Source organism: Carya illinoinensis, chromosome 13, assembly GCF_018687715.1.
Source record: "Carya illinoinensis cultivar Pawnee chromosome 13, C.illinoinensisPawnee_v1, whole genome shotgun sequence".
NCBI lineage: Eukaryota > Viridiplantae > Streptophyta > Magnoliopsida > Fagales > Juglandaceae > Carya > Carya illinoinensis.
Genome location: NC_056764.1, coordinates 30,032,506 through 30,055,321, shown reverse-complemented (window position 1 = coordinate 30,055,321; position 22,816 = coordinate 30,032,506). Strand labels below are relative to the sequence as shown.

At 36.5% G+C, this 22,816-nt stretch overlaps 1 protein-coding gene across 1 annotated transcript; it reads right to left on the bottom strand.

Annotated features, from left to right (window-relative positions):
• LOC122291795 (nuclear cap-binding protein subunit 1) lies at nucleotides 1-21,370 on the bottom strand. Its single transcript, XM_043099772.1, has 19 exons — nucleotides 21,074-21,370; nucleotides 20,813-20,872; nucleotides 19,480-19,536; nucleotides 14,593-14,664; nucleotides 12,529-12,591; nucleotides 11,659-11,835; nucleotides 10,821-10,952; nucleotides 10,163-10,229; nucleotides 9,046-9,245; nucleotides 6,422-6,492; nucleotides 5,953-6,037; nucleotides 5,541-5,609; nucleotides 5,283-5,401; nucleotides 4,379-4,517; nucleotides 3,117-3,617; nucleotides 2,164-2,463; nucleotides 1,170-1,348; nucleotides 926-1,040; nucleotides 1-410 (listed from the first exon to the last, which is right to left on the bottom strand). The coding sequence occupies exons 1-19, from the start codon at nucleotides 21,155-21,157 to the stop codon at nucleotides 306-308; spliced, it is 2,595 nt and encodes an 864-aa protein (XP_042955706.1). The 5' UTR covers nucleotides 21,158-21,370; the 3' UTR covers nucleotides 1-305.
• Between the last annotated feature and the right edge of the window lie 1,446 nt (nucleotides 21,371-22,816).

The window sequence follows — 22,816 nt, the reverse complement described above, 5'->3', positions numbered from 1 at the left end:
TAGTAAATATTCCTTCCTAACACAAGGAAGCAGACGATTCAATGAATCATTTTCCATGTATAATATACACATCCGCATTAATTCTAATCAAAGTTGCTTTCTATACTACTTTCTGGTTTGTAAACTAACATATTTATCTATCTTTGAAAACAAGCCACCAATTAAAAAAAAAAAAAAAAGGTAAAGGTTTTGCCTAAGAAATCTGCCTCAGCTAGATGTTAGAGCATTTTAATAAAGCGAAGTAGTCTCCAGCAATGTATCAACTCATTCCGATTTGCTTCCCCATGCAATAAATCACATCACACCTAATTGATTGGCCGACGAAGTCCGCAATAAACGGCTTTTCGAAAGAGAGGATGCACATTCTCGGTTAATACCTCCGCATCCAACTTCTCAATGTATAGCCATATCTGCTCACCAACAATTAAGTGGCAACAAAAAGGAAAAAAAAATGTTATAAAGGGTCAAATATCTGCCATAAGAAACAACTTTAATAATTCATGCACAATTTAGATAATATCTATTTATAGTTTATATATTTATTTTAAAAGATTTTGAATCTTTATATTATATCCCACTATTCCAATGAATCTTGGTGGCGGGCCACCCAATCGTTAGTTATCCCTTCATCTCTTCTGTACGAACTCCTTAATCTATAGTGGATACTTAAGATTTTCAAAACAGATCACCATATGTGAAAATGGGTGACCCAATGAATCTTGATTGAGTGGCACCCCAACATAGTTTAACCCTTATATATATATGCCATAATGTAGCAATAACGAACATATGCAACTCCATTAGCTGAAATGTGTTGCATCTGTGTGAGTTAAGAAAATGAGAACAGAAAAAATGGGAATAGGTAACTCTGACAGACTCATCAAGAAAGAAAGTAGCTAACAGGAATGCCAGAAACTTGATTTACCTCAGAGGCATATTGTCTCGAGAAGGCCTTGACATAGCCCAAAGTCGACAAACACCACTGCTCTTTTTCACCTATGTTATAGCCATCACTACTGGTCCTTCCACCATTTGATTGACTGCCAAAAATAAGACAACATTGATAATGTATAGTTCCACATGAATATCATTAGATAAGAAGTCATCAAAAGATAGTTTTTGTCCTTATATTATTTTTATTATTATTTGGGTTGGTTGGGGAGGGAAACCTTTTTTGTTGTCTTTCATTCTCATTGTCCACCTCCATTGCTGATGGTTCTTCAAGGTCAACCGACATTGAATCTGCACGAACAGACTTTAATTCCCACAATGTTCCAGCTCTAGATGCATCAGGCAGGCGTTCCGTCAATACATTAGAGAAGTTTTTGTACAAAGCAACGAACAATGCCTGCAAATCATTGTATAAGCAAATAAAGTGTGAGGCAGTGCTGAATTAGGAATGGAAACAAAAAAAATTCTATTCCAAGATTATCAGCGTTATTCTCAAAATTCAACCCCACTACGCCTTGCCGGTGACCACAAATCAAGAGGCAGCGACCAGTACGTATTTTCTAGCCATGCCATTGAAGCTTGAAAAATTGTTTAATGTTGTAAGCTTTTGTAAATGACACTTCCATTTAGGAAGTAACAAATGATGTGACTTGGATGCGCCGTAGGATAAATAACAGAAGGCAAGTAACAGTAATAAATAACAGAAGGCAAGTAACAGTAAGCTCAATCGACATGCATGCTGAGCACAAATCTCCAATACAAGGCGTGTATCTCTGGCCCATTTTCCATGCCAAGGCAAAGAGAAAAAAAAAAAATGAAAAGAAAAGGAAAGGGCCTGAACTGTACATAAAAACCATCGTTTAGCCAATGTTACCAGGTCAGGATGATTGGAGACTGGAATTGAAAGAATCAGAAATGTGTTCCTCATGTCACTCAAGTATAGTGGCAGGAAGCAAAATCATCGTCTAACAATAATGAAAGGAACCATTTTCACACAATCATTCAAAAGCATGAGCAAAGAATGCCTGCTTTTAGCCACCAATATATAATCAATCAAAATCTTCTTCCAGCTTCCACAATTTCTTTAATTATAGCACCTAATTCCAGATGATAATACGTGCTTCACTAAGTGAAAAGAACAATAACAAATTAAAGGCGTGCGTCTGTGAAGGGAAGGTGGGTTCCCCGGGGGGAAGATAAATACTCAAATACCTCATTTTCATCAATGGCCCGAGCAAGAAGGGCCTCCTTTGCCTCCAAAGACTCACGTATTGACACCTCTTCCTCTTTTGCCTTTTCAGCACGCATTTTCAAACGATTCAATCTCATAGGATTTTCACCAAGAACAGGTTCACCATCCACAAGTGTAAGCTTTGCTTCGGCAGCTTCTAACTCGGCTTTTGCCTTTGTTGCAGCTTCTTCAGTTGATACAATACCATTCTGAAGAGACGATATCTCTTTCCTAAGATCAGAGATACGGTTATATGTCTTGCTAACCGTATTTCTTAGAACCTGTAGACGGTAGAACAAAAAAGATAAGTCTATAAAACAAGAGTTTTAGGCAACTTTAAGATGCAAGTATTCGTTTGAACATGTCTAAAAGCAGTTTCGTTTGAACAAAACTTTCTAGTTTAAGAGATTTGGGGGAAGAGGTTTCTGCATTTTTAGAGAGAGGCAAATCAAGTCAACAATTTAAATTTTCTGTATGTTGTACAACCTGCACATAGATCACGTCATAAGGCAAATATCAACTCAGATGGAACAATCAGACATGAAAATGAGAATTTGTTGACAAGAAACCCGGCAAGAAATAGCATAATTGGATTATTTACAGGGTATTAGGGCAAGTTATATATGTATGTTTGGGTTAGGATATGTCAAGAATGTTTTGAGAATGTTTTAGAAAAGTTTTGAGAACGTAGAATTTGTAAGGTTTTGTCAAAGTTTTGAGAATTGTTTGAACAAAAATCTGCTAAGATATGATCTGATCTGTATTGGGGTTGGTAAAAAGTGGGAAGGTAGATTTGAAAAGTTGTTTCAATATAATTTTGAGTTTTTTTGGGGGGGCTTTTGTAGAAGTTATTTTGAAGGGAGTTTTCTACTCAATAAATATATGTAAAGCATCAAGTTAATGGAAACAAAAAACTACAGAAATTCTAACGTACCTCCCAAGGATGATCAGACGTATGAAATTGCTCAATATTTTCCGGAGAGAAGACCCATCTCACAATAGCCAAATTAGATATAAGCCGGTATCCCATCATCCTATCAATTGCTATAGCTGCCATTTGGGCATTATTCTTCCAGTAATAACCCACCTCATCTATAAGCATGACTTGCTTATCTTGATCAGGACATATCTTTGCTATTACTTGACCATATCTTTCTAAGACAGTGATTAAATGTGTAAAACTTTTCGATCCAATGTCAAGAAAAGTTTGCAGAACCACTTTGAGAGTTACTTCCAGACCATGAACTGGAAACAAACTTTCTTCAATCCATGAAATTATTTCACGGGCAGCAGCCCTTCCTTTCACCATGTTACTAAGATCCACAGAAAGTGCATGTTGTTCAGTTCTTTCTGTATCACCATCCACACTGAATCTGAAGTTTGGTCCACCCTTTGGGGGAAGCAACTCTTCTAAACCAGGTGCATTCTCAACGCTCTAAATGAAATTATGAAGGAAATATGTCAGATAAGTGACACCATGGACACAAACTGTGTTTATATTACCCTATTTTAACAAGAGTTTGCTCCACCCTTTGGGGGAAGTAACTCTTCTAAACCAGGTGCATTCTCAACGCTCTAAATGAAATTATGAAGGAAATATGTCAGATAAGTGACACCATGGACACAAACTGTGTTTATAATACCCTATTTAACAAGGGTAATAATATACCTACAACTCTTTTACAACTCTTTTACAACTATTTTACAACTCATTTTATAGCCAACCGATGTGATTGTGTCATTTCATTAAAAAATAATTTCAATTATACATAACCACCCTCCCTTTGAAATAAAGTTTTAAAAAACAGTTGTAAAAGGGTTGTAAGTTGATCATTTTCCTTTCAATAAAAATAACTTCTGCAGAATATTCCATACAAAACTGGTAATTTGTGGAAAATCTGTTTATAATTGATCACAATAGTTTTTCAAAAGACTATGCAGAGAGATTAATTTATGCAACGATAGTCCAGAGAAATGTCCACACAAGCATTTATTAAGAAATTAATAAAATGGTCAAAATCTAATCAGATGAGGCATAGGATGCACAGGGTGCAGTGTAAAATAAAAAAGGCTTGCCCTATATTGTAGTGATTGAAGTTTACGTCTGTAGGCACTTTATGACCACCATGTCTTGAGGCTGTGTCTAAAAGGAAACAATTACAACCATCTTAAACAGCCGACAGCAGGATGAATTACCTGTTTCACCTTGTCCCAGTATGACAAACGGACTTCTCTCTCCAAAACTTCCTGGACAAACACACGTTGTGGGGCCCATTTTGGAAGGTCCAAGACGTAAGCCCACTCTTCCCATGGCCAGATGAATTGGAAGTTTGACCTGCATGGTTAGGATGCCATCACAAAATGTACACAAACCAACTAAAGAATGTGTTCATTTTTTTCATGGGAGTATCAATTAGGAAGGCAAACATAGTTCTAAAAGCCTATGTTCTCGTCATGTGAACATAGATTGAAAGCAAGTCTGCAATTAGTCTCATGAACTCTTAATTAAAATTTAACCTGGAAATGTCCCAAACATAAATGATTGAAGAAAAAAGAAAAGAGTATTCCTTGATTCTAGTGCAATGGACTCTAATCCTAGTATGGTAAACAATAATTGTACAAGACAGTGTGTACCAGATTTTACATAAACACACACGTATACACATGATGAAAAGGTGTTGCCTTTGTACAAGTGGCGTACACATAAGAAATGCCTACAAGAAATAGAATGGGAAAAAAAAGTCCAGAAAACTGGAAATAGAAGAACCAAAGTGAGCAATCATTCAATAGTAAAGGGATCGAATAAAGAAGTTTTTGAGTTTCTGCTATCCAAATAACTCCAGTTATTTCTCTCTCCATATACACCACAAGCGACGGGACCGCCTTCTACAAGACTGCAATGCTTCACTTTGAGAACAAGAAAACTTCCTTTTCAAAATCTTCAAAAGATCTACCACCCAAAGAGGCATAACCCAAGCTAACCCAAACAACCAAAAGATAGAAGCCCATAAAAACTAGGCACCTCACAGTGCAACAAAAAATGATCAATAAACTCCACACTCTGAAATTAAATTGCTTAAGGTCTGAAAGCCAAACTTACAGGTGGTGTGAAAACCAAAGGATGAGTCGCGTCCGACATTCCATATCTAAATCAGCTATTTTCTCAAAAAGAGCACGAACTGCACCCGCCACAACTGCAGGAAAGGCCCCAGGAAGAGCCTAAGAATAAAAGGTCATAGTCAGGCAATAAAAAATGCAGCAAAATCTTAATTGCATTTGGAACAGACTTTAGACCTTCCATCGGTTCCTTCCAACAAGGTAAGATTTGTTCTAAACTAAAATAAAGTTTCTGCAGTACCTTACAGAGGTCAATAATAACCAAGGTGTAGTACATTGGCCTGAATGGAGGTTGTGGTAGCAAGAGTAACTGCAAAGGACAAAGTATCATTTAAGTCTCACATTCTCCAAAACCAAACTGTTATATGCAAGTACTAAAACTATACTCAAACAATTGAATTCAGATTATAAACATAATAAAAATCCTTTTTCTAATTTTTTTCCTTTTTGTAAGTCAAGACCAACCTGAAGAAAAAAGTGAGGTGGGGCATCAAGCTGGCTTTTTGGGACCTTTTTTTAGCAAGCTTAAAGCACATTTTTGTAATTTTGTTTGTACAGTCCAGTTGTTTTGGGTTACAGCCGTGTTAGTTTTTTGTTTACCAAAGAAAAAAAATATCAAAAGCATGATAAGATGGTAAGGTCAAAAGTCATACCTGGGAGAAAATTGTCTCCGCCATAAGATACTCATATCTGAAAGGCACAGGGAGGCCAACCATGAATGCAGCACATTCCTTCCGACTAGCTTTGCATGAACCAAGATACAGGGACAATAAAAATTACAATATAACAAAATAAAAAAGAATGTATAGGCCAAACAAATCAATCTAGAGACCAGAGATTGGACAAACTGAAACTACGAGCAAAAAATGTATGCAGCATAAACAAACAGAAAATGTCAGGAAACAAACTACCAATTCAGAGAAACATTCTAGGTTTTAGAAATCTCTTTCTGACCCAACATTCGTACCATGGTATCCCGACACATTGTGCTTAGAAGCAAATCTTGGTCTCTCTTCTATAGAAATTTTGTAAATTGATTAATTTATTCTTTTGATTGGTACATTATACGGGATAAGAAAATCAATCCAATCATTAAATAACTGGCACTAGTGATTCACAAACCAGCCGTTGAAGAAGAAAAGCACATCTAGCAGATACTCCTCCACAATGAACCAATCAATAGGTTGTAGGTCCTGTCATTCAAGAGGGAGGGAGGGAGGGAGAGAGAGCACAGAAAATCGTAGCATCAATCAATCACCATTCAAATGCTGTGACAATTTTCATTTTACAGAAATAAAAAGTTAAATACTTCAATGATGGCATGCTAAAACTCAATATTAAGTAATATAGTACTGGTGAATAGAATTATAATTAAAGAATAAATAGCGTTAAATATCAAAAACTGTTACCATTTGCAGACATATCAAATGTGTTATGTCAATTGGCATCAAAATTGCAAACATTAAAAACAAGAAAAAGGGATAAAAAAACCTCAAAATGTGAGTGACCAAAACAAAGGTTACAAGATTATAGTGGACTGGTGTTGTATGTGCAAAATAAGTGGTGATACTGTGGATCATCTTCTACTGCATTGTGAGGTTACTAGAGATGTATGGGAAGATGTATTAAGAAGGTTAGTGCTAGCCTAGTTTATGCCTGCCACAGTGGTTGAGCTTTTGGCCAATTAGACAAATCTAGGCAGTATTCCACAAATCACAGCTGTGTGGAAGATGGTTCCTATTTGTATTTTGTGGTGCTTATGGCAGGAGCATAATGACCGGACGTTTGAAGACAAGGAGCATTCATTAGAGGAGCTTAGATTAATTTTTGCTAGAACTTCATTTCTATGGGCCAAAACTGTAGATTTCAATGACCTTGATCTTCATGATTTTCTTGTTTCCATTTCTTCTTCCTAAATAGGTGTTACCTCTTGTATAACCTCTTATGTACTTGGGCTATGCCTATTATTATTAATACAATTGTTCACTTAAAAAAAAAAATTACAAGATTAGTTCCTTAAAGACAACCAAAATCCTCCATTCTTTCAGAAACCAATAGGTATCAATCAAAAAACAACCTGATTTTCATTTGCATTTTCTTCATAGGTATAATCATCTCATTAGAAAAGGACCAGAGGCTCATTCCAAGGATATACAATAATCATGGAGTGTAAACCCATTAAAATCTATGAATACTGTCTAGAGAGGGAAAAGTGTTTTTTTTTTAATGACGGGGGAAACCATCCCACGACAAAACCTTTAGGACTCACCCATGGAACCTAAACCCTCCGAGGAGACTAGCACAGCAACCCACCGCCATGGCCTCCCACTTAAATCGCAGTTTGATCCCAGAGGGAATCGAACCTGTGACATGAGGCTCATGCACACAAGTTCGCCCTTACCACTCTGTGGGTAGCCCAAGAGGTAAGTGTTGAAGAAGAGTTTTGAGCTTCTCTATTATCCATTCTTGATCCTTAAAATTTATTTTCTTCTTTGATAGGTAATCAAGAAGTTTTATTCATGGTAATAGGCATAGCCAAGTACACAGGACAAATACATGTGTAATACCTGACTAAATTTTACAACCAAAAAAAGAAATTCATGGGCGTTAAAGCCCCTTAAAATCTATTGCCCCCACCCAGAGGAACAAGGTTGTAAAAGAAAGGCTTTCAATTCATCCACTGTCCTCTTGCGACCTTCAAAGCTTCCATCATTTCTCTCCCTCCAAATACATCAGCACATACATATAGGGATGGGATCATCTTCCAAATTGCAGTCACTTGTGGATTGCTTAGAGACCACTCCAACTTACTAGGAAACCCACCAGCCTTCTAGGGATGACCCATCCCACAAAAAAATCATTCCACATGGTTCTGGCCACCTCACAGTGTACAAGTAAGTGATCTACTATTTCCCCATTCTTCTTACACATGTAACACCAATTCAACACCATGATCCGATGTTTTCTTAGGTTGTCTATAGTAAGGATCTTGTTAGCATCTTTTGCTAACAAGATCTTCTGTGCCTTTCTAAAAATGAGAAGTTTACAGTATGTTCCTCAAATCAATTCCTTATTAGTATGCAAAATAATAGTTCATTTACTTGGAAGAGCATTTGGAAGACTAATACACCTCTAAAGCAGCTTTATTTGTATGGACAGCTTGCCTTAAGGAAGATTCTCGCTATAGACAATCTATGGAAACAGCAGATCATTGCGATGGATTGGTGTTGTATGTGCAATTATGAGAGGGAAGACCTTTGACCATCAACTACACTACGAGGTAGCTACGACCTCATGGAATGATTTCTTTGCAAGAGTGGGGCTACGATGGGTTATGCCAAGAGGTTTGCTTGGCCTTCTTAGCAAATTGGAGAGGTCTTCATGCAATCCACAAATCACAACAATATGGAAGATAGCCCCAATATGCCTATGATAGGGTCTTTGGAGGGAAAGAAACTTTGAAGATCAGGATCAAATAATGAATGAGCTTAGAATTTTCTTGATCAACACTTTATTCCATTGGTCAAGTGTGATAGATTTCAATGGACTGAGTATCCATGACTTTCTTGCATCAGTTGTTAATAATGCTTAGGTGTCTCCCTTATAAAAAAAAGATTCATTTTTCCTAAAAAAAAATAATTTTAAAATCAAACAACTTAAGAACCAAAGGGTTGATATATACACATCAATATGAAAAAGGAGAATAATAGTACACAGAAACATTAACATCTTCCATCGAAAGCTACCTCAGCTTTACTTGCAGGAAATATATTCAGTCTGCGTATTCTTTGAGGATACTTTAGCTCTGCTTCGTGCCTCTGTTTACCATGAGTTATCCCAGAAAGTGTTGAAGGTGAATGGGGTTGCTCAGGGCAGCTAATGGGCCCAAACTCATGAGACTTACCAGAAACCAGTTGAGCTTCAAATGAAAGATGAGGCCTAGGAACTGACAAGTGAAAGAAGTACCAACACATATCAGGGGAAGAGATGTTAACAAGTATAACAACCACACTCAATATTGCATTCCTGTCATAAATTAACTATAGTATGAGTCCTTCCACAATTTCATGCTAAATGCATGAAATTAAATCACTGCAACTGGTAAAAGTCATTATTGATTATTACTAGTACATTACCTGTAAATCATGAAAACATTTGAAAACTAAATGTGTCCAAATACTACCAGAAAAATAAATGATTTGGTGGCCGAAATCACACAATGCAAAAGGCAATGGTTTTTTTTTCTTTTTGACAAGTAAAAATTTATTAATATCAACATGCATAACCAAGTACACTGGATGTATACAAGAGAGAACACCTAGCCCATAATAGAGAACCGCTAATGAACAGTAAGTCCATCCAATATACACCAAGCCCGATTGGTACAAAACGCACCTCCCCCCAGCAAACCAAATCACTTTAACTAACCTGACCTCTTGTTTCCACAAAACTAAGACTCCACCCGAAACTCCCTTAGAAGCTAAATAGGACCATTCTGCAAACTACACCCGAAACTAATACTCCACCACTTCCTACAAGGATGGAGGAAGGCTTCATTATACTGGTCCTGCCCTCCCTCTAGACCTCCCACGACTTGAACTATTTCCCAAAAGGCAATGGTTAAAATAAGGACTGAATTATACAAAGGAAACAGATATTATTTCTAGAGATGTAGCCCTCTTGTACATATCCTATGTACTTGGATTGTGCCTTCAGTGCTTTTTAAGGAAACTTTTATTATTTATTTGAAAAAAAAAACTAAAAAAAAAAAAGATGAAGATAATTAATAATTAATGTTTAACGAGCACCAATAATTACTTATCATTGTCACAACCTAGAAAAAGAAAAGAAAAACACCATTACCACTATCAAGTTTCCATCCATTGTTGGATAAATCTTGTATCCGACTCCACAAATCTTCCAAGAAATCCTGATGAAAGAAAATAAAAGAAGATAGTTTAAGCAGAAAGATGCAAGTCCAAGGAGAAACAAGAAAATAATTGTTGCAAAAATAGAATCATACGTATACAATTATAACTTCTTCTTTTTATAAGATCATAACATAACTAAAATTGAGTGTTAAAAAGCTTGAGCAAGGCACTAATTTTGAAGTCCACAATGACCCTTGGTTCATAGACATTAAAACAGCTTCAAACACAGGAATTTTCACTATAACATCTAACTATTCAAAATCAAAAATTGCTCCTTTTACAAACTAACAAAAAGATGGGGAATGGCTGCCAAAGCAAAGGACTTCTTCTGCAGGATCCTCTTTTAGGCTACTCGAGATTCACAAACTTTTGCAAGATAGCAGAAGCAACAAATATCTGTATACAACATCTCCAATAACTATGTGGACCTAGAGACAAAGGAACAATTGGCAATAAAAACAACAAAAAATGAAGTTGTGTTTGTTAATAAAATTGCTCAATTCACCCAAAAAGAAAACTGAACAGATTGATGACCCAAAAAACACAATTAAAACTCCCTGAAAATAAATATTTATGGTAAGAAAATATACCTTTTCACCAAGTCCATTCTTAGCTTCATCATCATCTTCGAAAAACGATAAGCCACGGTCAGAAGCATGCCTTCTGATGCTCAAATAAGCTTCTACACCAACCATGACTCTCTCAATCTCCTCAGGAACTTGCTGCATTTAACGTGCTATGTCACAAAATGAGAGAGAGAGAGAGAGAGAGAGAGAGAGAGAGAGAGAGAGTTTAATGTTCAAGAGAATTAAAACAAAAGACCAGAAGAACACAGGAAGAACCACAATAAACTTCCATGCAATCTAAGTTAACATGTGCCAAGAACATTCCAGAAAGACCATGCAAACTTTTAACCACAAAGGTTTATTTTCTCCAAAACCCTCTTCATTCTTAGTAGTATGGTAGACATATTACAATATAATAATTTTGATTGTTCATAGTGGGCTTGTGCTCTGAACTGATCGGTGTGTATCTAGATTGACTGCAGAGAACTAAGATAATTGTAGATCCTCAATTTCATTTTTTTCTTAAATAAGGATTGCATTTTAATTTATCAAACAATCCTATTTTTCCCCTTTTTTCCTACTTCATCCACAGCTATGACATATATGCCCATCAGCCAAATAAACATAAAATATAAGAAGCACCAGTATAAAATACCCAAGTTTGAGTACTCAAGATTGACGATGTTGATAATGCTGATAATGAGGCGTAGATTCTGAAAGACATATCTAGAACTTAAGGGCGATGATACAGACACAACCCAAGATTCACGTTTGATGGAATCGTATATTTCTTTGAAAGGTAAAGTAGCAAAATGCCACATAAAATCAGCAGATTATATGTGCAGCACCGAAATAACATTACCTCCACCAGTTCAGCTCCTCCCCACGGGAGACAGGATAAAATACAAGTAATGTAGAAGTCTGCACATGCTTGCCAAGAGGGATTTCCCTTCTCCTCATCCACTGTTGTGGCAGCTGATGATAACAGCGTTTCAAAGGCAACAACTAGAGAACTGGGTTGGAGAACTTTACTACACATCTGTAAATGGAAGCATATCATGCCAAAAAGTTCAGCACAGGAAAACAAGATTAGTAACAGCTAAAGCAAAGATATTCATGTTCAAGAACATGAATAGACCATTTAAATTTTATCTACATTCTCATGCTTCCAAACTGGAATCTGACAGTGGTGGATATAGATGTCATCTTAGTAAGATCTTTTATTACACGAAAGAATCGACCAAGAAATGGTCACAGAAAAATGGGTGCTACAGAGTCTACAAGTGAAGCATATGGGAAGTCATGGTAACAATAAACTTCATTTATACCATCGATTTTTTCTTTTTCTTGAGCCTAATTTATTCTCCTATTGATAACTACAAAAGCGGAAAATGCAAATATAAACCATCCAACCACAGACCCAAGAGTATGAAGCAATGCACTTCATAGCAATTTAAAATCTAATTTATATTTTTCCACCATTTTGTTTTGAGAGGTATCCACTCTGTGACATATATCTCCATTTAATAACCATCCAACAAAATGGTAAGGCTAACATCGGTTTACAATAAAAACTAAAGAAACATAATATCCATTTAAGATGAAAGGGTTTCCCAATGCATGTATCGAACAACACTATAGGTAAATTGAATTTCTCCATTTGCCATTGGCTCATCATCATTCATCACAATAAATGATGGGTATGTAATTTCTAGGAGAAAAGTTTACATACCAACACAGTCAGAAACCGCATCAAAATACGAATTCTGTTGCAATTTCCAGAATCAAGGGCATCCTGAACATTAACCAGAGTGAGAGAAGAAAAAAACAGGTTATCTACAGGAATAGTCCCTCAAAAAGAACAAGAAAGTTACATTCAAACAAGACAAAAAAAATAAAATAACATCTCACAGAGCTTCTATGCCTCAGCAAAAACATCAAAGAACAACTTATGATGTAAAATCTATTTTGCTTGAATCGGATTGGGTAACAAATTCGGCATCTTGGGCAGCCAAGCCATGCCAAAAAATTCAGCAGCTTACATCTATCAAGCCAGATCAGGTTCCCCAAGTCATCATATTATTATAAAAATTATTTATGACAAAAGTACATTTATTGGCAAACTCTATCTTTATACAGAAATGATAAAGCTGAAGTCACTATGATATCCATGATGAATCTAAAGTAGCCACCCCCACCTCTAATGATTATAAAGGTAAAATTATATAAAGCAAGCTGCTACGATTAGAAATGTGAATAGAATCCAATTGAATGTCTTATAACCATTCAGTCTCTTGAGAATAGGAGAAACCACATGACAGGGTGTGCACAAAAGATTTCGAAAGAGAATTAAAAAGATTGTCCAAATCTAAAGAGAAAGAAGAGAAATGAATGTAACCAAATGCAGCAATCCAGTTAATATTTGGAATAAATCAGGATTTCAAAAGAGATTTTTGTTTTCATTAGTGGGGAGCTAAAATCATAATTTGGAAGAGATATCAGACCTGGTTGGTTGATTTTTCACTAAAAATGAACTTTTTAAAAAAACAACTTAAAAAGAGTCTTCAGTGATAGCATTTTTTGTCTAGACAACAGCCATGCAGAAGATTTTAACATTGGATAGCTTTAGAAAGAGACATCGCAGTAGTTGACCGGTGCTGCATGTGTACGCAGAGCTGAGTAAAAATTGATCGTCTTCTGCTTCACTGTGAGGTGGTTAGGGATTTATGAGCAGCACTATTTCATATGGGATTGAGTGGGTCATGCCCCAATGGGCAGTGGATTTGTTGACTTGTTGGCAAAGTCCACCTGGTAGCCATAACAATTTAGAGATTGGGAGGATGACCTCTTTGTATTTCATGTGGTGCATATGCGGGGAACATACTGCCAAACCCTTGATGACTGCATGAGGACAGCATTTGAGAGAACAATTCCTTCCTAAGGGAGGATGAGGGAACTAGATGTCAGACCTCGATGGCCAATTCCCAAAGGAGGGGTATAAAGCATGCACGCGTACTTGAAAAAAAGACATGGCTCTTCCACTCCAACTTTCACTCATAGCTTGCTTGTAGAAAAGGAGTCCGAAAAATCAAAAGCAAATTTGCTAACACAGTTTTCCCTAAAGAGTCCCTTATACTGATCCAACAACGCCATGGGTATACAGCCACCGTCAAGTATAGCATAGCATGTGCGGGAGTCATCAACTTATAGGGGTGCAATAACTCCCATCAAGCCCAAAGTTTGTACCAAGAAACAGATAGGTCTAATCCACTTCAGGGGAATACTCCATTTCCAGGTCTGGCTTTGGGCCAAGTTTGAACTGGACCAGAATGACAAATAATATTCATGGAGTTGTACTCAAATCAGGTCAGCCTTGAAATCATGCCTCGTATTTGTTGGCCCAATCCCATTCAAGCAATGCCCATTGGATTTTTCTCAGATTTATACTCCAAAGCAAGCCAAAAGAATTTAACTTCTGGCCAAATCCAAGCATGATTTCCAAACCAAACGTCCAACTACACCCTCATAACATAATCTCCACAGCAATAGCAGCAATTATGAATGTCAAATTGGGAGCAGTTGGAAACATATATGGGCATGCTCTATAACATCAATTATGATACTAAATATGACAAACAAAAAACAAAAGAACAACATGAGGACATAGATCATTTACATGGCAACAATCCAATATTCAGTTTACTTTTCAACCTTAGTTTGATAGCAGAGCATGTAGGATGCAAAATTACTATAGGAAGGTATTCTTGCAAGCTGTGACAGCCACATACTAGCTCACCTGAAGATTAGTTTGAGTATTCTCAACTAATTTCCTAACAAAGTCTTCGTTTTCCAAGTTCATCAAGCCAACCTGAAGAGAGAGAGAAAGAAGAGGTGATTTTTGCTATGGAGGAGAAAGATCTATTAGGAGAATAGTTCAAATGCGAAACTGAAATACAATCATAGTCATCAGAAAATTAACTCGTGCACTTTCACAAAACTTTTCATCTCATCTCATCTAATTATTACAACTTTCTCAAATTTTCACACAAAATAAAATAAGCAATTCAAATTTTTCAAATCCCAATACAAAAATAATATTAAAACAATATATTCTAATAATATTTTATTCAACTTTCAACTTTAATCTCAACTCATCTCATCTCTGAAAACAAACGAGGCAAAATACAGAATATGACACTGCATTTCTTGCCTGCAATAAGAAACAGATATTTAAATGACATATTAGAGACAGATATGTTGTTTGCAGAGTTGTTCAATGTTCTGTAGAAACTCCAGGCTTTACATTTCTTAATCTAAACAAATTACTGTTCTGTTGCTTGAATGATACTCCATAGTTCAATGAACCATACTCTTTTGCTTCTTTCATGAGATATAATCTTCGGTTCATCAAGCCAGGAGTCTAAAGCAATTCTATGTCCTATTCTAAAGCAATTCTATGTCCTATTTATGAAAACTAGAGTAACTACATCATTCCAAATAAAACAATAACTTCACACATTTCCAAACAGTAGACTAAATAAGCTTTAATTTTCCCCAAAAAAACAGAAAGAAGAAAAAGAAAATGAAGAATGGGAATTTACGACTCAACTTCTGCATTTAATAGATATTACATTCTTTCCCCCAAATTTAAGTGTCTTCAGTTTCTTTGTTTGGATGTTTGAAATTGAGAGTCCACTTTCCAAAATGCATACATTCTCTAATCTTCTATATTCCTTCATCCTTTTTAGAAACCAAGGAAAATTCTCAACAAACTTCATCCCATACACAATATAAAACAATGAATAAGCAAGGAAGATCACTATATCTTTTTCCCTCGAGGCTTTGTGGGATGCAATCTTCTCGAGGCTTGGCATTGCATGGGTCATGCCCAAGAGGGCGATAGACCTATTGTCTTGTTGGCAAAGGATTAGGGGCAATTGCCAAATTGCTGCTGTATGGAAGATGATACATTTATGCCTAATGTGGTGCACATGGAAGGAAAAAAATGGCCGCCGTTTTGAGGATAGGAAACGCTCCCCGAACAGCTTTAGGGACTTTTTCTTTCATACTTTGTTGCTTTGGGCCTCTTCTATTGCATGGAATGGAACGGGTCTTAATGATTTGTATGCTACTATGCGTAGCATGTAGTTTTGTAATTAGGCTTTTTCTCGTATACTCTCTATGTACTCAAGCTTTGCCTATTTACGTGGATCAATAAAACTTCTTTTTACCTATCAAAAAAAAAATCTCTTTCCCTCACTTAATATTCCTAGGATTTCAAAAATAGTTTTGAATTCTGTTTTGTTACGGCAGAATGGCCTGAATTTTCCTTTCCAGTGTAGTACCCAATACACTTTTTTTTTAATAGGTAAACAAAACTTTATTACTCAAAGAATAGGCCTAGCCCAATATATACAAGAAACAGCCATTTTAAGCGGGCGCAAGAGAGATAAGAAAATCATGAAGGACCATTCCATTGAAATCAACAGCTATGGCCCAATTACAAAGTGTACTAAAAAATAAAGCCAACAACTCCTCTAGCGATCGCTCCTTGTCTTCAAATGTCCGCGCGATCCACACCTGCCATAAACACCACATGATATACAGTCGGATCATCCTCCAAACCATTGATATCTGGGACATACCTCCTATGTTGGGCCAGCATACCAAGACTACCACCACGATCCCCGGCATGGCCCAACCCAACTCTACTCTACTAAGCACCTCATCCCACAAAGCCCATGCAATCTCACAATGTAGCAAAAGATGATCTACTAACTCGCCCCCTCCCCTACACATAAAGCACCAATATGCTACGATAACCCTCCTTTTCTTCAAATTATCAATTGTAAGGATCTTACCCAAAGCAGCTGTCCACACAAAGAAAGCTGCCCCTCAGCCTTATGTCTCCATATCCTTTTCCAGGGGAACCGACTGTTGGGATCTTGAGAGAGAGCATTATAGAATGAACGAACCGAGAACACACATTTCCGGGTAGGGACCCACCACAACCCGTCTTCCTGTTGGGATTTTTACAGGAAACTGTAAAAATCCACAAAACTGTTCATCTCATGAAGCCTCTTTAAAGCTGGCAATTTAAAAAAGAGAGGGAAATAACTCTTGTAAAGTCGTATCACCGCACCAAATATCTTGCCAGAATTTAATCCTGGTTCCATCCCCCAACTAAAAGCGGGTGTGCCGAAGAAAGACCGTCCAACCTCTTCTGATATGTTTCCACAACCCCACTCCATCAACTCCTCTAGCTTCTTTAGTACACCACCCCCCCTTCTCTCCCCCATATATCACCATATTTGCACCCGATCACCCCTCGCCACAAGGCTTCCGGTTCCCGAATATATCTCTACAACCATTTACCAAGAAGTGCCCGATTGAAAGTCCTCACATTTTTAATACCCAGACCACCACTGGATATAGGACGATAAGCCATTTCCCACTTGACCAGATGGTATTTGAATTCTTCCCCCAAACCACCCCACAAAAAGTTGCGTTGGAGTTTCTCAATACTGCTTGCTACTCTTGTTGGAATAGGAAAAAGAGATAAAAATAGGTAGGAAGGTTAGAAAGAGTACTCTTGATCAATGTGAGCCTACATCCTTTCGACAAGTACATTTTCTTCCAACTCGCTAACCTTCTCTCTATTTTCTCAATCACTAACTCCCACAGGAGGGACAATATTGCCCCTACCCCCAATGGAAGACCCAAATACATCAATGGGAGGAAAGCTACCTTACAACCTAACAAACGAGCCAATTGCTGTAAATTAGGCACCATTCCAATTGGTACCATCTCGGACTAGTCAAAATTCACTTTTAACCCAGAAACTGCTTCAAAACAAAGAAGCATCTCCTTCAAAGCCCACACCTGATTCTGATCTGCATCACAAAGGATAAGAGTATCATCTGCAAACAATTTATGAGATATGTTAATAATGCCCCTCTCCAGATTTCCAACCGAAAAACCTTTCGCCATGCCATTACGAGTCAAAGCCGAAATCATCCTACCTAGACTCTCCATCACAACAACAAACAATAATGGCGACAACGGATCACCTTGTCTCAGGCCTCGCGAACTTTGAAAGAAGCCAGCTGGGCTACCATTTATCAACACAGAGAATTTAGCCGTTGATATGCACCATCGGATCCATGACCTCCACCTCACACCGAAACCACATCTCCCAAGAAGATAAAGTAAGAAATCCCAGTTAACATGATCATATGCCTTCTCCATGTCTAACTTGCAAATGATCCCAGTAACGCTTTCCTTCATTCAACTATCCACACACTCATTCGCAATAAGAACCGCATCAAGGATTTGCCTACCCTTAACAAAGGCATGTTGAGGCTTAGTGATAATCTTCCCTACCACCTCACTAAGCCAGTTCGCTAGCACTTTAGAGATGATCTTGTGTACACCACTCACTAAGCTAATTGTTTACCTCCTTAGCCCCCACCTTCTTGGGGATCAATGCTATGAAAGTAGTATTTAAACTTTTTTCGAATTTTCCAGCCATCTGGAGTTCTTGGAACACCTTCATAATGTCTTCCTTTACCACATCCCAGCATTCTTGAAAGAAACCCATAGAGAACCCATCCAGCTCCCGTGCCTTATCCTTAGCCGATATACTATACATTCTTAATCCATTTCATTCCAAATTTCGGCCTGATGGGGGGTCCATTTCGGCCCATTCCGGCCAATTGTGGACTACATTCCATTCCAAACTGTTTTAGTAACAATTTTGAAATGAGTTTGGATGGCATTTTTGTAAATTTTAAATCTAGATGGCATTCTTGTAACTTTAAAATCTAAAAAGGATTTAGATAATTTAATTTTTTTTGTAACTTTGAATATGCCCCCTCATTCTCTCTTTTTTTTTTAAATCTCATTATTTTTAATAATTTCTCAGCTCTAAATTTTTTTCCTTGTTTCTTTTTTTTTCCCCCTCTCTCTCAACTCAAGTTTGTGATTTTTTTAACATTATCTTTTGACGCAAATATTTCTACCTTTTCTTTTAATATATTCAACGTATATTCATTTTAGAAATCTTCAATTCTTCTATATATATATATATATATATATATATTTACACACACAAATACATATATGATACACACTTACATATACATATATTTCTTTTATTAATCACATATAGCTAATCCCGAAATGATACACTGCAACGCACTGGCACTAAAATATTCCATTCCAGTACTTAAACTGGAGTGATCACCAGAACGGAATTTAAAATATTGATTTCAAATCAAGACATATAAAATTGGGATGGAGGATGTACTTTTAAATGTTTAAACAAGACCCAATTATTGTTGGCATATATTTTCTTTTCATTCACTTTAGGTTCATAACTTAATTACAACTACACAACTAATGATCTCATAGTTTTTTTTTTGAGAAAAAACTAATGATCTCATACTTGTGCTCAACATATTGAAATCAGAGTCATACAAAACTAGGAAGCAAACCCTTCTTCCTCACTCACAGACAGATACACTAATAATTACAAACATCTTTCATATCTGAAATTTAACGACGTTTTTATAACTGGTACACAAAAATATCTAGTCCTACAAACACAAACATTAAACATAACAGAGCTTCCTGAACACAATATAAAAGCAAAAGGAGAGAAAAAATGATGAAATGCACTTACCAATGTCCCATACAAAGGAATCTTGTGAGGCAATTGTTCAACACATTGAACAAGGAACTGTGTGGAAGAAAATAATAAAGTAAATACCTCAACAGATGTATACAATAAAATCAGTATGTGATGCAGCAAAGAGTATTAAACAATATTTTCTTATTTGGAATAATAAACACACAAAAACAGGATCTATGCAGATATCAGAAGAACAAAGAAATAAGCTGTTGAGCATGGAACTTGAATTCGAAAACAAGAACAACCTTGTAACACCCCAGTCCCACATTGAGAATATGAATATCTTTCACAAAGTGGATAGATTATAAAGATAGTCGTGAGTGCTAAGTTCCACGTTAGTTACTTGGTGAAACTCAGCTTTATGAGTGACTCTAGGAAGCTCTAAATTGACTAATCTTTTTGTGGTTCTAATGCAGATATGTCTGGTGCTATCCCTAAGTCATTACTTGTGGTATATGAGCCAATCCCCAGTCAAAGGTAAATTAAGCCAAGCCATCTACAACAATAGAGCATAACGAGGACATCAAGATTTTAAGGATGAAGATTGTAATACCCCTGATTGAACATAGGAGACGGTGAATGAGATCCCACATTGTCCAGGAGGGAGAAGGTCTTTTCCTTTTTAATGATTCCAAGGGGCTCTAATTGTAGACTTTACTAGTTCTTTTGGGATATACGTCCAAAAGTGGCTTGGGCTTCCAATGGTTGTTACATATCCACTGTAGCACAACATTGTACTCAAAACTTCCATAACCACTACGAAGAGAAGGAGAATAGGACTTAATGCTGAAGACGAGAGCTCTTCTGTACCATTAATTTTTTTTTTGATACATTTTTGGGGGGGGGGGGGGGGGGGGGGGGGGGGGGTGGGTGGGGTGGGTTCGAACTCCAGACCTCCATTTTGGAGGTTAGGGGTAATGCCAACCAGGCCACAGGCCTTTGGCATTACCATTAATCAAAATATAGAATACGCTCGAACACATTTTCAAATTTCCAATGTGTGATATTTCTATGATTTTCATATACTTTTCAAGTGATCAACCAGCAGGTAAAAGTACAGAGTCTACCAATATATTTACATGCTACATTCTGGACCAAAAAACCCAACCCTAGTCTCCTGATATTTCTGCTAAACTAAAAAGGTTAGCTTCTCGTTCAAAATCTTCCCACTAAGCAAACAAAGAGTCAACATAAAACCTAAATAAGAGAATTATATCTGGAGAACTAAAAAAGGAATCAAGCCCATTTCTTTTTCATCATTTCCTTACTAATTGAAGCAATGGAGAGGGTACACGTTTAGTACTAAAAAGAAAGTGAACATTACATCCAAAATATCTTTCTCGGAGTGTTCCAGCTCTCTCCGAAGTGAACTAAAACATGTTTCCTGCAAGTCGGAAAAGAAAAACAATTCCAAAATTCATCAATCAGGTGCAAAGCTTGTGATAATTGCTTCATTAGGTTACTAGAGAGAGCTCGCGACTTGGCAGTATAACAGCGCAATAGTGTTTTGTGAACTAGGGTTTCCGGAAAAAGTACGATACGCGACGGGGAGGGAGAGAGAGAGAGAGGGGGGGCGGGTACGAACAATGTGGTCTTTGAAGTCGGTAGAGGCGCCGTACTCATGAGACTTGTCGCCAATTCGTAATAGAAGATTCTTCCAACTGCTCATTTCCCCCAAATTTTCCTTCCAAAGTGCGAGAAGTACAGAGACTTTCAGAAAGAGAGAGCGAGAAAATCGGAGAGAGACAGAGAGATTTGCAGAGGTATCGTTTGTACAATTTGGTATGGGACTTCACTTGAACCCTAATCCGAGCTGCCCCGCTGGCCCGGCCCGGCCTTGCCGACCCATTTGAGTCTTCTTTTCCTTTTTCTTTTTCGGCTATTCTCTTGTTTCCCGTTTATTTTCTTATTTTTGTATTTGAATTTGTTATTCTGTGTATTTTTTTTTCTATGTCGAAGAAACCCTTTAAGGTAGAGACCTTCAGATCCACTCTTACAAAATAAACTACAGTCCCGTGCGCTGCACTTTTAAAAAATTTTCTATATAAAATTGGTTAAATTATTTGCTATTCATCTGAGAGTATAGTCCTAAATGATTATTTATAATCATGAAATGTTGAATCATAGATTTTAAAGAAAGTGATACTCCAAGACTAAGCCTTTCACCACTTGAGTCAATCCCTTTGAATTATTTGAATTATTATTCTGTTTAATCTTTACCATTCATTCATTCTTTTTATTAATTAATTAAATTTACTTGACAATAAATAATATAAGAAAAATCAAATAAACACAAAAAACCCACTCAAATTTTAAAAAACATATATATTTGACATATTTTTAGAATTTTAGGGTTATTATTTTTTCTAAAGGAAAAATGAGGTACATTGCAATTTTTAAAAAGTTTAAGGACACTTGTCAAAAGTGGTTGTTTGGAAATGATTTCAAATTGAGTAATAATTTGAGCAAATCTGGTGTATTTTTTCTTGAAAATTCCATCTTCATTTTCCATTCAAAGTTTAAACAGTAGTATAAAAATGAGAATTTCCTTACTTTCCATCAAAAGAATTAGGAGAAAAAATATACATTACCGTAAGAGCAAGAGTCTAGGAGAGTATAACGTTTAACATTAAAAAAATTATCACTAAACTTTTCATTATTTTTCTACTTCAATATTTTAGAATATGTCAACTATTTTATATACTCCCATAGGGATAGAAATGGTTGGTATCAAATTAATGAAATGGAAAGGACGTCACTAATTAACCAATTTGTTAACCAAAGTACTATACCACTCATTCCCCGCCAACCGCGTCATGCATTATTCCATTTGATTCTTGAGTTCTATTTTGATGTTGAGTTGAGTTTAAATAAATTGAATTTTTTATTAATAGTAGTTAATTAAAATGATAGAATGAGTTTTGTGAGACCCATATAAGATGAATTTAAATGTATTTACGTGTTAAGATGAGTATTGATATATTTATGAGAAGTTGAAAAAAGTTATGAATCTCATGTGTTAAGATGTGTTGAGTTAAAAAAATTATGGGTCTCACGTGTAAAAAGATTTTGAGTTGAGATAAGTTTAGTGATTTAAGAGTTGAGTATTTGAATATTAGACTTAGTTTAAAATTTGATCAATCTCAATTTAATTCAAGTTCCAAACGGGGCCTTAATTAGAATTCAGATCTTTAAAATCTAATCAACCATACTTATCTAGAGTTGGCATATGGCCTCCCAAACGTTGGAATAGTTCTACGTATTTCTGTTAGCAATCAAGCCACGTCATCTTCTGGCTCAAATGAAATATCAAGCAAATCAAAGTCAG

Bases quoted from the DNA above. Each gene is read 5' to 3' on its own strand.
- LOC122291795 (XM_043099772.1), bottom strand. From the start codon at position 21,157: ATGAGCAGTTGGAAGAATCTTCTATTACGAATTGGCGACAAGTCTCAT. The intron at 11,836-12,528 runs GTATGTAAACTT...TTCCATTTACAG, and splicing joins TGCGGTTTCTGACTGTGTTG to ATGTGTAGTAAAGTTCTCCA. The intron at 4,518-5,282 runs GTAAGTTTGGCT...CTAACCATGCAG, and splicing joins CTTTGGTTTTCACACCACCT to GTCAAACTTCCAATTCATCT.